The 12291-nt window shown below is 50.0% G+C and overlaps 1 protein-coding gene across 3 annotated transcripts in view; it reads left to right on the top strand.

Moving 5' to 3' along the window:
• The window catches only part of Zfp64 (ZFP64 zinc finger protein), a 65489-nt gene that overhangs the window by 33902 nt on the left and 19296 nt on the right, over positions 1–12291 (top strand). Inside the window, exon 1 of one of the 3 annotated variants that reach the window (XM_031372863.1) lies at positions 10628–11129. The exons of the other annotated variants lie outside the window; for them this stretch is intronic. Within the exon in view, the coding sequence (XP_031228723.1) occupies positions 11024–11129 (106 nt within the window). The 5' untranslated portion in view covers positions 10628–11023. Of the gene's footprint in view, positions 1–10627; positions 11130–12291 lie in introns of those variants that run through there. 3 annotated transcript variants of the gene reach the window in all.

Genomic DNA, 12291 nt, shown 5'->3' with positions numbered 1-12291 from the left:
AAAAGACCTGAAAGAAATTCTAACTGGTCGTTAGGTGGCGCCAAAGAGCAAGCCAGAATGCCCAAGTCTTAGAATGTTGTGGGACTGCCTGGTCATGTCTTAGTCACAGCTGCCTGCCTTCATTCTTCAGTAACATGAATTTATTTAATGAAAGTGGTCATGCAATCATCTCACTTTTATATGAAGAGATGATTTCTGCTTTAGGTAATAAACTGGGTGAGTCCAAAGCAGTAGTTAAAAGCCCTGAGGTTGTAGGCTCTGTCAGTAAGAGCGCTTGCCTAATGTGCAGGAGGACCCGGGTTCCATCATCCACGCCCCAGCCCCACCCCAACTCCCATAGTGCATGCTTATAAAATCCCAGCAGTCTGGGATTAAAGGCAGGAGGATCAGAAGTTTAAGGTTAACCTCGACTCTGTAGCAAGTTGAAGGCCAAACGGGGTTACATAAGGAGGCTGGAGTTAAGAGACCACATGCAAAGTTCACGTCCCTAGAGAACCCTGCCTTCTGAGGGTTTTCTCTTCCTTCCTCTGTTTTCTTGCATCATTCCTCTGAGCACAATTCTTATTATGTCTCTGCTCTTTGCCAGAAATCCTCTATTTTCATATGAGTAAGAATAATGACTTGCTTACTCCAAAATTGGGTAAAATGCAGAAAGCCCCACAGCATACCAGGTTCAGAATCCATTTGCCTATTTGGACCTCTCAAATCTTCCCTCACTCCACACCCGTGGACTTCCGTGGCATGTCCTTCCCCAGTGTGTCCAGCTACGTTGCTGCTGCCATTTTAGAGAGTTATTTGGAGGAACTGCAATCTGGGGGCTAAAGCTGTGTTCCCTGGTTTTTTTGTTTTTTTGTTTTTTTGGCTTTTGCGAGACAGGGTTTCTCTGTGTAGCCCTGGCTGTTCTGGAACTCACTCTGTAGACCAGGCTGGCCTCGAACTCAGAAATCCACCTGCCTCTGCCTCCCAAGTGCTGGGATTAAAGGCATGCGCCACCACCGCCCGGCTTGTGTTCCCTGGTTTTTAAGTAGCACAAATTTGGAAAGGCATATTTTGACTCTGGTCTCTAACGTTAATGCTTTGGGTCTGAGAATGTGACCCAGAAAAAATGTGGGGTTTGTAATTATTTATTTTGTGTGTATGTAGGTGGTTGTTTTGATTCCCAAGACGGGGTTTCTCTGTGTAGCTCTGACTGTCCTGGAACTCATTATGTAGACCAGGCTAGCCTCACACGCACATGATCTACCTGCTACTGTCTCCTGAGTGCCGTGCGCCACCATCTCCGGCTTTACTCATTTTTATTTTATACGAGTTCTGCCTGCATGCATGTCTGTGCACCATGTGCATGCGGTGCCTGTAGAGACCAGAAGATGGCGCTGCATCGCCTGGACCTGGAGCTATTGATGGCTGTGAGCCACCATGTGGTGCTGGGAACTAGACTGGGGCCCTCTGCACACCCAGCCACTGAACCATCTCTCCAGCCCCCAAATCTGTCTTCTACACCAAAGTGTTTCCAAAGTATTTTCTAACACAGTGTATATGCCCACTAAAATCAATATGATTCACAATTATTTTTCTACTTTAAAATAATCACAGAAAGTATTCTAGTGTAGGGAGAGGAGGGGTCGGTCTCCCACAGCCAGAGAGGAGGGGTCAGTCACCTACAGCCCAGAGAGGAGGGGTCAGTCACCTACAGCCCAGAGAGGAGGGGTCAGTCACCTACAGCCCAGAGAGGAGGGATCAGTCACCCACAGCCCAGAGAGGAGGGGTGGGTCACCCACAGCCCAGAGAGGAGGGGTGGGTCACCCACAGCCAGAATGGCACCTAGCATTCTGAGTTACTTACTGTTTGTTGGTCTCTTACACACATTTTCTCTCAAGCAATTTATTTGTGTCATTATTTTGTGTTTGTCTTGCCTGTGTGTATGTTTTTATACTGTGTGCATGCAGTGCCCATGGAGGCCAGAAGAGGGCATCGTATTCCCTGGGACTGGAGTTACAAATGTTTGCAAACTGCCATGTGGATGCTTGGAACTCAACCCAGGTCCTCTGAAAGAGAAGCCAGTGCTCTTAATTTCTGAGCCACCTTTCCAGCCAAACCCATTTGCTCTCACTATCTGGAGAAACAATTTACAGCTTAGGAACCTGGGGCTCATGGAGGTTATGGGAGAGCAGAGGGCATAGCTCAGTGGTAGAGCCCTTACCTAGAATGTACAAGGTCCTAGGTTCAATCCCCACTAGCATCAGACCCACACACACCCACACACTCATGAACACAACTAAACCGTGTGTTTCAAGCCAGCCTTAGCCCACAATGAGCCTCCATAAGAGTTAACTCTTTTATCCCCATAGGCACGGCCACTCTGACATTGCTATCTGTCCTGTTCCCTCCGGTCACCTTTCCAAACTTGGCAAGAGCCTACGAGATATGTCTAGGGTTTAGCAGGAGATGAGTGGATGCCTTAGTCTGCTTAGGAGCTATAATCAATTGCCATAGATGGACTTACAGACAACAGAAAACCATCTCTCGTAATCCTAAGGACCAGGGAGTCGGAGGTGAAGCACCAGATGCAGCCATCAGCATCTGAGGAAGAGCTATTTCTCACAGACATCTTCCAGCTTCGTCCTCACCTGGTATTTCTGAAGTCTCTTATTTATTTTAAATAATATTTGTTATTTATTGCTTGAAAACTCCGTGCACATTTAAAATGTACCTTAAATGTATCCACCACACTGATCCATGCAGTTGGGCTTCACCCTCATAACATAAACACTTCCTTATCGAGGTATGATTTTGAAGGGAAACAAACACTTAGATCAAAACAGATGGAACAGAAGGCAGTTTAATGACGCTGAGCCGTTGAACCCGCGCTTGTTCCTAACTTGGTCCCTTGTCAGCTAAGACAGTTCCTTTCTGCTCTGTTAGACTCTGTGTGGTATGGGGGGTTGGGGAGGCATTTTTTGTGTTCTTTGTTTTTTGAGACAAGGTCTCAGGTAGCCCAGGTTGGCTTTGAATTCTCTGTGTAGCCAGGGATAACCTTGAACTCATGGTCCCCACTGCCTGCATCTCCTGAGTGCTGAGCCCACAGCTGTGAGGCTCCAGGGCTCTGTGCATGCTAAGCTAGCACGCTACCGACTGAGCTACATCCCCAGCCCAAGCAGCCACTTTTAAAAATTCTTTATTGCTGTGTGGGAGTTTGGGGTACATGCATGCTACAGTATGAGTGTGGAGCTCAGAGGACACCTTTGTGGGGTTGGTTGGCTCCTTCCGCCATGGGTTTCCTGGGGCTTGGGAGACAAAGACTTTTTACAAAGCTTCAAACTATCTTGTCAGCACCCTCCCCTGATTATTTCCTTTTCTTTCTTTCTTTTTTTTCTTTTTTTTTCTTTTTCTTTGTTGTTGTTGTTGTTGTTGTTTTGCTTTTTTGTTTTCCGAGACAGGGTTTCTCTGTGTAGCCTTGGCTGTCCCATAACTCACTCTGTAGACCAGGCTGGCCTCGAACTCAGAAATCCGCCTGCCTCTGCCTCCCAAGTGCTGGGATTGAAGACGTGTGCCATCACCGCCCGGCACGATTATTTTTTTTTTAATTTAAAAAATGATGTGCAGATGAGAATGTAAACTGGTAAAGCAGACTTCGAGGGGAGTTTAACACTTCCTAGGAAGGCTGAGGAGGGGCCTGGCCGATCTGTGCCAATATGACACTCTGGGGATCTCGTTAAAACATTGGATTCTGATCTCAGCGCCTCTCACATCTGAATCACCTGGGGAGCTGGTACAGCGCAAACTCTGGGTACGGAGGCGCTTCTTTCTATACATGGACCAAGAAACCTATGCAGGAATGTACATACCTGCATTGCTCATAATTGCCAAGCTGGAGAGCGAGCGCCCTTCGGCAGGGCGCGACTCCCACTGCGGTGTATTCACACACTGGATTATGGGGGGAATGAAAACAGACTCGGCTGCCTGTGGCAACATGTTGAGTCACAGACTTCCAGATTCCAGGGAAGGAGAGACACTCAGTGAAAGAGGCAAGACTGTGCAGTGAGTGTACCGTGAGGTGATGAAATTTGTAAGTAAAGCTTACACTCCCCACCCCCACCCCCAAAAAGCAGCAATGGAAGAGGCTGGCAAAGGAGGGAGATGCCGATGCATTTGTTGAATCCAAGAATGTGCCACACCTCAAGGTAGGAGGCATGTCCAAAGAGCTTTAGTTTTTGTCGCTTGGTTGGGGCCAGGGGCTGCCCTGAACTGGTGCAGCTATCATTTTTACATGGTACCAAGTTTCATTGTTTAAACTTTTGAAAAATGTAGGGCCTAAAGAGATAGCTCTTGAGAGGAGCCGAGTTCAGTTCCCAGGACCCATGTTGTGTTTCTCCCTGCTGCCTGTAACTTCAACCCCAGGGACTCTGACACCTTCTCCTGGCCTTCAAGGACACCTACATTCATGTCCACATACCCTACACAGACATATAGACATAGACACACAGTAAATATTTTTAATTAAAATTTTTTTGAAAAATATTTCCTGCGCGTGGATGTTTTGCCTCTGCGCATGTTTGTCCTGCACGTCCATTCTGTGAGCGTGGGGGACAGGACAGGCAAGGGCATCATCACATCTCCTATAGCTGAAGTCACAGACAGTGTGCTTTTTTTTTCTGTCACAGGCCACCTCCAGGCTTCTCCTGTGTCTCTAAATTGTATGTGCAAAGTCTGTGTTATGCTTCATACCCTATTGCGTGTGTATTGATGTGCATACGTACAGTCACAGCGGTGTCCCACTGTGGATATCCCACTTGACCTGTGGATATCCCACTTGATACAGCCTACAGCATTTTCTGTATCTGTGAATGTAGAAACCGTTACTTCTGTGTTCTCATAAGTGTATATGGGCTGCAGCTGGTGCAAAAATATGTGAATTCTGCAACTCAGAAGATTGGTAACATCCGGTGCATGTTTGCTTGGAGTGTATCTCCATGGGAAGATGGGGTCTTGTCTAGTTAGAGTGGGCTGAGTGCTCACAATTGTTATGGATAAGTGTAACATGAACCCTACCATTATCATTAATCAGCGACGTGCAGGCCACGGCCTCCGCGGCAGACATCGCCTGTGCCCCACACATACAGTTGCTCATCACGGTCCCCCAACTCTAGCACCACTGCCGTCTCATTGAGAAAAAGTGGGAAGCAAATGGCGGCTTTCAAAAGATCACACAGGGATCCGAGAGATGGCCCAGTGTGTGTTGGGTTCTGGGTGGAAGCCGAGAAAAGTCGCTTCAGGTGCGGAAGCTTAAAAAAGGAAAGCTTTGTTTTCTGACACTGAGGGAGGCGGCCAGTGCTGGATCTGAAGGACGAAGGGAGATCGTGCAACATTTTTAAAGGATGGGAACACAAAACAAGGAGTGAGCTGGGGTGAGCTGCAGTGTTTTCCAGGTGTGTTTTGGCATTATGGCCTAAGCAAGGGGAGTGCCTGTTGGAGACTGAGCAGTATCCAGGGATCGGGTTTTAGGATCCTTAATTCATTCTCCTAGACATCAGGTCCAGAGCTCACAGTGATATGGAGACAAAGGATCAGGTCAGCTATATGTAGGTAATTAGGGCATACAGGTGATTTTTGGCTATATATTTTTATAACTTAGGCGCCTTGGTTTAGATAACAGCGATTTCTGTATTGTTTACTAGTTAACAGACAATTAAGAAAACATTCAGAAAGGTGGGATAGGTGTTCCTTCCTAGATCTGGGAACATGAGCTTGTTTGACCCTGCCAGCAAGATGGAGAAGCTGTCCCTGGGATGACTGTTCAGCTGTAGGGAAGTCCCCAGCTGCCCTAGGGCCTGGATAAGTGTAAATTCCAGGGACCTGGAATTTGGTTTCTCCCCATGATTAGTGGAGTCTGAAAAATGAAACGGTAGTATTTACAATAACTTTCTTTTGCTTGTCCCCAACAAGTGGTAGGAGAGACTGTTCTGCAAGCACGAGGTCCCCTGTACCCACATCAAAAGCTGGTACCTGCCGCTGCAATGTCAGGGGCGAGACGCACTGGCCAGGTGGGCGGGGTTGGTTGGTTGTTATTGGCTTATTGAGAGACCCTGTCTCAAGACAAGATGGTCAAAGGTGATAAAGGAAGGCACTGGGCATCCTGTTCTGGATCCATGTGCTCCTGAGTGGGCGTGAATAGTTACACACTAATGTGTATGTGAAACACACACACACACACACACACACACCACAGAGGGACCAGGAGCATCTTCTCATGAATCAGAGGTGTACTGTTTAACTTGGATTTTGAAAAGCCATAGGGTTTGAGCATTTCACTTGAGCTGCTCCAGACAAGATGGCTTGACTTGCTGTGTGAAGGAAGTGAGCAGCCTGAGAGCCTTTAAAGAGGAAGGTGATGGGTCTGTCCAGATGAGGAAGTAACTCCCGAAATGGACCAGAGTGTGGAAACGCAGGCTTGGGAAGGGACAAGCAGAGTGTCACCTTAGGTAGGACACCCCCCCACCCCCGCAGCTTAGGTGTCATCTCAAAACCTTCAGAGCTTCCAAGTGACTTCCTCTTCAGTTGAATTTTAAAAACCCCTAAGGTTCAAAACTTATCAGTTTCTGACTAGGTGGGGAAGAACCGGGCTTGCTCCTTCGAGGATCTGAGATCAGATACAAGTAGTGGTGCCAAGATAGGCGTGCTCCGTGCACAAACCTATACTGCAGCCTTGGGGAGACCGGAGTAGAGACACGGAGGGACTGCTCGATGGCTGGTCTAGCTCCAGGTTCAGTGAAGACCCAGTGTTGGGTACATAAGTCGGAAAGTGGCAGAGCAGGACACCTGATGTTCTCCTCTGGGCTCTGAATGCAGGCCCTGGGGTTACTTTCCCACAATTTTTGGTCCTTGAAATCAAGTCATTAAAACTTGGTAATGAACTCAGTAATAAGATATAGTAATAAATGTAGGAATAGGACTTTGAATAGGTGTCAAGCAGCTTGTAATCCCAGCACTGAAGACTGAGGCAGGAGGATGGCTGCATGTCCCAAGACAGCCTGTGACAGAGAAAAACAGATAGGAAAAAAGGAAGGAAGGAACTAAGGAAGGCAGACAGACAGACAGACAGACAGGCTAGAACTTTAAATAGGTACTTTGTAAAATAGTATGACCTAAACACTAGATGTGGCTACACACACCCTTAAAGCTTTTATTTTTTTTATTTTATGTATATGAGTGTTTCTCCTGCACATGTCCGTGCACCAGAGTTCCTGGTACCCAAGGAGGCCAGAAGGTGTCATCAGATCCCCTGGAACTAGAGGTACAGGTGGTTGTGAGCTATCAATAGGTGCTGGGTATTGAAGCCAGGTCCTCTGGAAAAGTGGCCAGTGCTCTTAACTGCTGAAACATCTCTCCAGCTCTGATCCACCCAGCATTACCTATACACCCAGTCTAAGTGAATTGGCCACTGAGAAACCAAAGGGAACTTTTATCTTGTCACTCAGGAGACAGAGGCAGACAGATCTCATCGAACTCAATCAAGGTGAGCTTGGTCTAGATTGTGAGCTCCAGGCCAGCCAGGGCTAGATAGTAAGATCCTGTCTCAATAAATAAACACTAATCAGTTCTTGCCCTTATGTTGGTGGGAAACATAATTTCCATTTTATTCTTTGTTGGAATCATATATGCAGGGAAAATGCAAATCACGATGGTAATGAGACCATTTGCATCAGTATGGTCCCCAGAATTAAGACAGTTGGTAACGCTGTGCGGGAGATGACGTCAGGTCACAGTCTCCTCTCCCATGCTGGGATGGAGGGAGATAGGCCTGATCATGTTCTCATCCTCTGTTCTGACATACTAACGTGGCACTTGCATTCATGCATTCACTCAGGAGAAACCAGGACGCTCCTGGGGTTAGTCGGGGCATGCTGGCAGCCCACCACCCCAGTACAGGCCTCGCAGCAGCAGAGCTACCCAGGAGAACAAAGAATAAATCATGGTATTTTCATCCCATGATTATCCTGCATCCATCAAATGGATGAACAGTGGCAGTAATCTGAGTGATGGAGCAGGACATGGTGGCGCAGGCCTTTAATCCCAGCACTCTGGAGGCAGAGGCAGGCCTTTAATCACAGCACTCTGGAGGCAGAGGCAGGCAAGTCTCTGAGTTGGAGGCCAGGTGTCTGAGGTCACCCTCAGTGTAGCCCTTTTCAAGTTTCTCAGAGGGCATTTCTGTTCCCAGCTTCTTCTTGATCCTGAGACGGTCTGGGAGACTCTAAACCAGAGCTTGTGTGTGAGTTCAAACGTGTGTACAGCACAGCAAGCAGAGGTTAGGGTTACTAACCCACTGTCACTGTCCTACCAACCTGACTGGTGCCTAGGACCCATGGTAGAAGGAGAAAACTGACTTCCCTAGGTTTTCCTCTGACCTACACACACACACACACACACACACACACACACACACACACACACCACTACATAAATTAATGTGCAAAAGAAAATTGAGGCAGGATCTCATTTTTAGCCCTAGCTGGCCTAGAACTCACTATGTAGACAGGTTGCCCTTGAATTCAGAGAGATCCTCCTGCCTCTGCCTCCTAAGTGGTGGGATTAGATAAAGGCAAGCACCATCACACCCAATCTGTAAAAACATGTAAAGGGTGTGGAGGGATGGCTCAGCAGTTCAGAGCTTGTCCAGTTCTTCCACAGGCCCAGAGTTCGGTTCCCAGTACCGTCATCAGACAACTCAGGGCTCCTTGTGACTCCAGCTCCAGGGGAACCAATGCCTCTAGCTTCTAGAGACACCCGTACTCAAATGCGCACAAGATGCACACACATACACAGAATTTAAAATAAAACCTTTAAAAAGTTTTAAGTCAGCCAGGCAGTGGTGGCACACGCCTTTAGTCCCAGCACTTGGGAGGCAGAGGCAGGTGGATTTCTGAGTTCGAGGCCAGCCTGGTCTACAGAGTGAATTCCAGGACAGCCAGGGCTACACAGAGAAACCTTGTCTTGGGGGAAAAAAAACAAACAACTTTTTAAGTCATTCTGCATAGGTATGGTGGCACACATGTTCTAAAGGAAACATGCTAGAATATATCTCTGATTTAACCTGTGACTTCACTCAGCATTACCTACAGACGCCTAAATAGACTGACTAATGGGGGACCAAAGGGAAGTTTAAGAAAGGCAACCCATGGGCTGGTGAGATGGCTCAGCGGGTCAGAGCACTGACTGCTCTTCCAAAGGTCCTGAGTTCGGATCCCAGCAACCACATGGTGGCTCACAACCACCTGTAATGAGATCTGACGCCCTCTTCTGGTGCGTCTGAAGACAGCTACAGTGAATTACGCTGGAAAGAGCGGGCGGCAGAGCTCCTGAATTCAGTTCCCAGCAGCCACACACATGATGGCTCACGGCCATCTGTACAGCTACAGTGTACTCATACACATAAAATAAATAAATAAATAAATAAATAAATAAATAAAAAGAAAGGCAACCCAGCTGGAGCAGGGCTCAGCCAGAGGTCCTGAGTTCAATTCCCAGCAACCACGTGGTGGCTCACGACCATCTGTAATGGGTCCCGACCTCTTGTGTCCGAAGACAGCTACAGTGTGCTCATATACATAAATAAATAAGAAAGCCAGCCCAGCTTGTGCCAGACACACACACACACACACACACACACACACACACACACACCTGGCTCTAGGCCCGCCCCCGCTGTTAAGCACTCAGAGCCTGTAAAGCCATCTTTCTCTAACTTGTCACATCTGCCTTGATTTAAAAAATACAGAGTCTCAGGTCCTCACTCCAAGAACTGGCAGCTGAGCACCGCCACCACGTGACTCTCAGGTTTGGGCAGGCTTGGGGCACAGCCCTGTTTAAGTAACTTCCCAACCTGATAAAAAGTAAACACCTTGGGGGACTAGATGGCTTTGCCGATCCTTGTTGGATGTCGTTCAGAAGGAGGGGTCCCCCTCTGGTCTCCACAAGATCCCAGCTAGTCTGAGCACGAAAGATCAATTAGCCAAAACCCCCGGGATGGGACCACGCCTCAGTCACACAGCGGTTGGGGCCTGCGCCCGGGCTGGCCCAAAGGCCTCTCCTGTGTGGTCCTAGACCTTGAGTCCCGGGGCAGGAACAGAAGGCGGGATGAAATAGTAAAGTCACAGGCCTCGCCTCCTGGATCCAGGACTTTCAGCTTCTACTTTTAAATTTGTTGGGGGGGAGGGGGGAAGAGAGAGGAGGGGATCTCATTTGAGGATAGAAGACATCTTACAGGGATGTTCGCTCCCCCCCACCCCCTTTTTTTAACTGACTGCAGGAAAATGAGTGTACGAGGCAAACTGGAGACATCCTTGTTCTTAAATTGTGTACTCGGATGCGCAGGTGAGAGGACGCGCCACCACCAGGCCCTTCTCCACCTTCGCCTGCGCATAAGAAAAATCCCTGCGAGTTTTTGCGAGAAATACTCCAGTTGCCGGGGTCCCGGGCTGGACCAATTAAGAGAGAAATGTAGACGCTCTCCAGCCCGCGTGGCCGCGGCCACGGCCTCACGTGGGAGCTCGTTAGAAACACAGACGTTCGGGCCCCACCCCAGACTCACCGAGTCAGAATCTGCATTTTAACGAGCTCCCCAGCGACTCGGGGAGCACATTAAAGAAGGAAGAGGGCCCGCGCTTCTGCAAGTTTAATGAGCCAGCGAATCACCTGGGATCTCGTTAAAATGCAGACCGGGCTTCGCCGACCGGAGCGTGCGCGCGCATCACCTGGGGAGCTTGTTAAAATGCAGATTCTGCTGTGGCGGGGCCGGGGTGGAGCCGGAGCGCGTGCGTGGGAGCGGGGTTCCCGGGACCCCTGAGGTCCTGGCTGCCGCCCAAGCGCCTGTCAGGACGCTTGATAAATCGCCCTACCGGGCGGACGGGCGGCAGGGCGGGGACATGCGCGAGTCGGCCCGCTGTGGGGGTGTGCCTCCGAAGTCGGGAAACGCGCGCTGTGCAGGAGGCCACTCTTGGGGACCCTCCGGGAGCCTCATTTTCGCGCCATGTCGCGGCGCAAGCAAGCCAAACCGCAGCACCTGCGCTCTCAGGAGCCGCAGCTCGAGCGCAACGAGCCCGGCCGAGGGGTCCAGCGCGCAGCCGGGGAGCCGGGTGAGTAGCCTGGGGACACCAGGGACAGTGGCTCCGACGTCCCCAGTTACTCTGGTGTACTCCCCGTCCCGGATATTGTATAGGTGTCGGGTCTGGACGGGAAAATGGGCGCGTGTAATAGTTCTGGGAGCTTCTAGACTCGGTCCCGGACTTAGGGACAGCTTCTCTGATGTTCCCCCAACACTCCCCTGTCCCTGGACCTCCTCAACGGGTGTCAGATCTAGGAAGGGGGAGGTTGGAGTACGTGAAATGGTGCAAGCCGCTTTCAGTTTCAGCCCAAAGACCAGAGGACAGCTGCTCTAATGTCCCTATCCCTGTACCCCGGTAGGTGTCAAATGAGGTGGGGTACGTGGAATGGTGCGCGAAGCTTCCAGCTCCAGTCCTGGGACTTGGAGACAGTTGCTCTCATGTCCCTGTCCTCGGACCCCCATAAGTCTAGGAAGGGCGTGGGAGAAAGGTCTAAACGATGGTATGCAAAGCTTCCAGCTCCAGTCCAGAGCCGCAGACCTGGGGGGAAGGGGGGGATCAGCGGGTCTTTGTGAATTACGCGTGCGTGTCAATTACATCCTTCCGTGGGGGCCGCTGCTACCCTCCAGGAAAGCGGGAAAGCGCTTAGGGCGGCCAGTTCGCCTCCCACACTCAGCCGAGGGATGCTTAGACCCCGGGGGTTGTCTGCACGGTGCGCGGAATCCCGAGTCTCACACCTGGGTCCTGCTTCCGCTGCGTTATCAGCCAGGTGGACGTGCTGGGGACGCACTGGCGCTTTTACAAGTGATATCCAGGAAGGGACGAAGCAGGAGCCAGGACATCAGCTCTTCAACCGCCCCCACCCCCACCCCCGAAACCGGTGTGGGATGGGTTTCAAGTGCGTTATCCATCTCTCAGGGAGGGAACCTTCCGGGTACCTAACGGATGCAGGAAGGGGTGAGTGACTCTCGGGAGAACAGGGTTGTGAGGCAGAAGGTCAGGGCAGCAGTGAGGCGGAGGCTTGTCGGAAGCTGGGGTGCCTCTGGGAAGTTCGCGGAGCCGTAGAGGGGATGGGGTAAGAAGAACCGCACGTTTGAAACTAGGAAGCTCTCCCCTCCCTTCCCATCTCTGCCAGACTCCGTGGACCAGTTAGGAACAGTGAAGTAACACCTCCCCCTTGGGGTACCTTAGGTCG

Source organism: Mastomys coucha, unplaced genomic scaffold (assembly GCF_008632895.1).
Source record: "Mastomys coucha isolate ucsf_1 unplaced genomic scaffold, UCSF_Mcou_1 pScaffold15, whole genome shotgun sequence".
Classification (NCBI taxonomy): domain Eukaryota; kingdom Metazoa; phylum Chordata; class Mammalia; order Rodentia; family Muridae; genus Mastomys; species Mastomys coucha.
The sequence above is the reverse complement of the archived record's forward strand: the minus strand, read 5'-3'. Positions and strand labels throughout refer to the sequence as shown.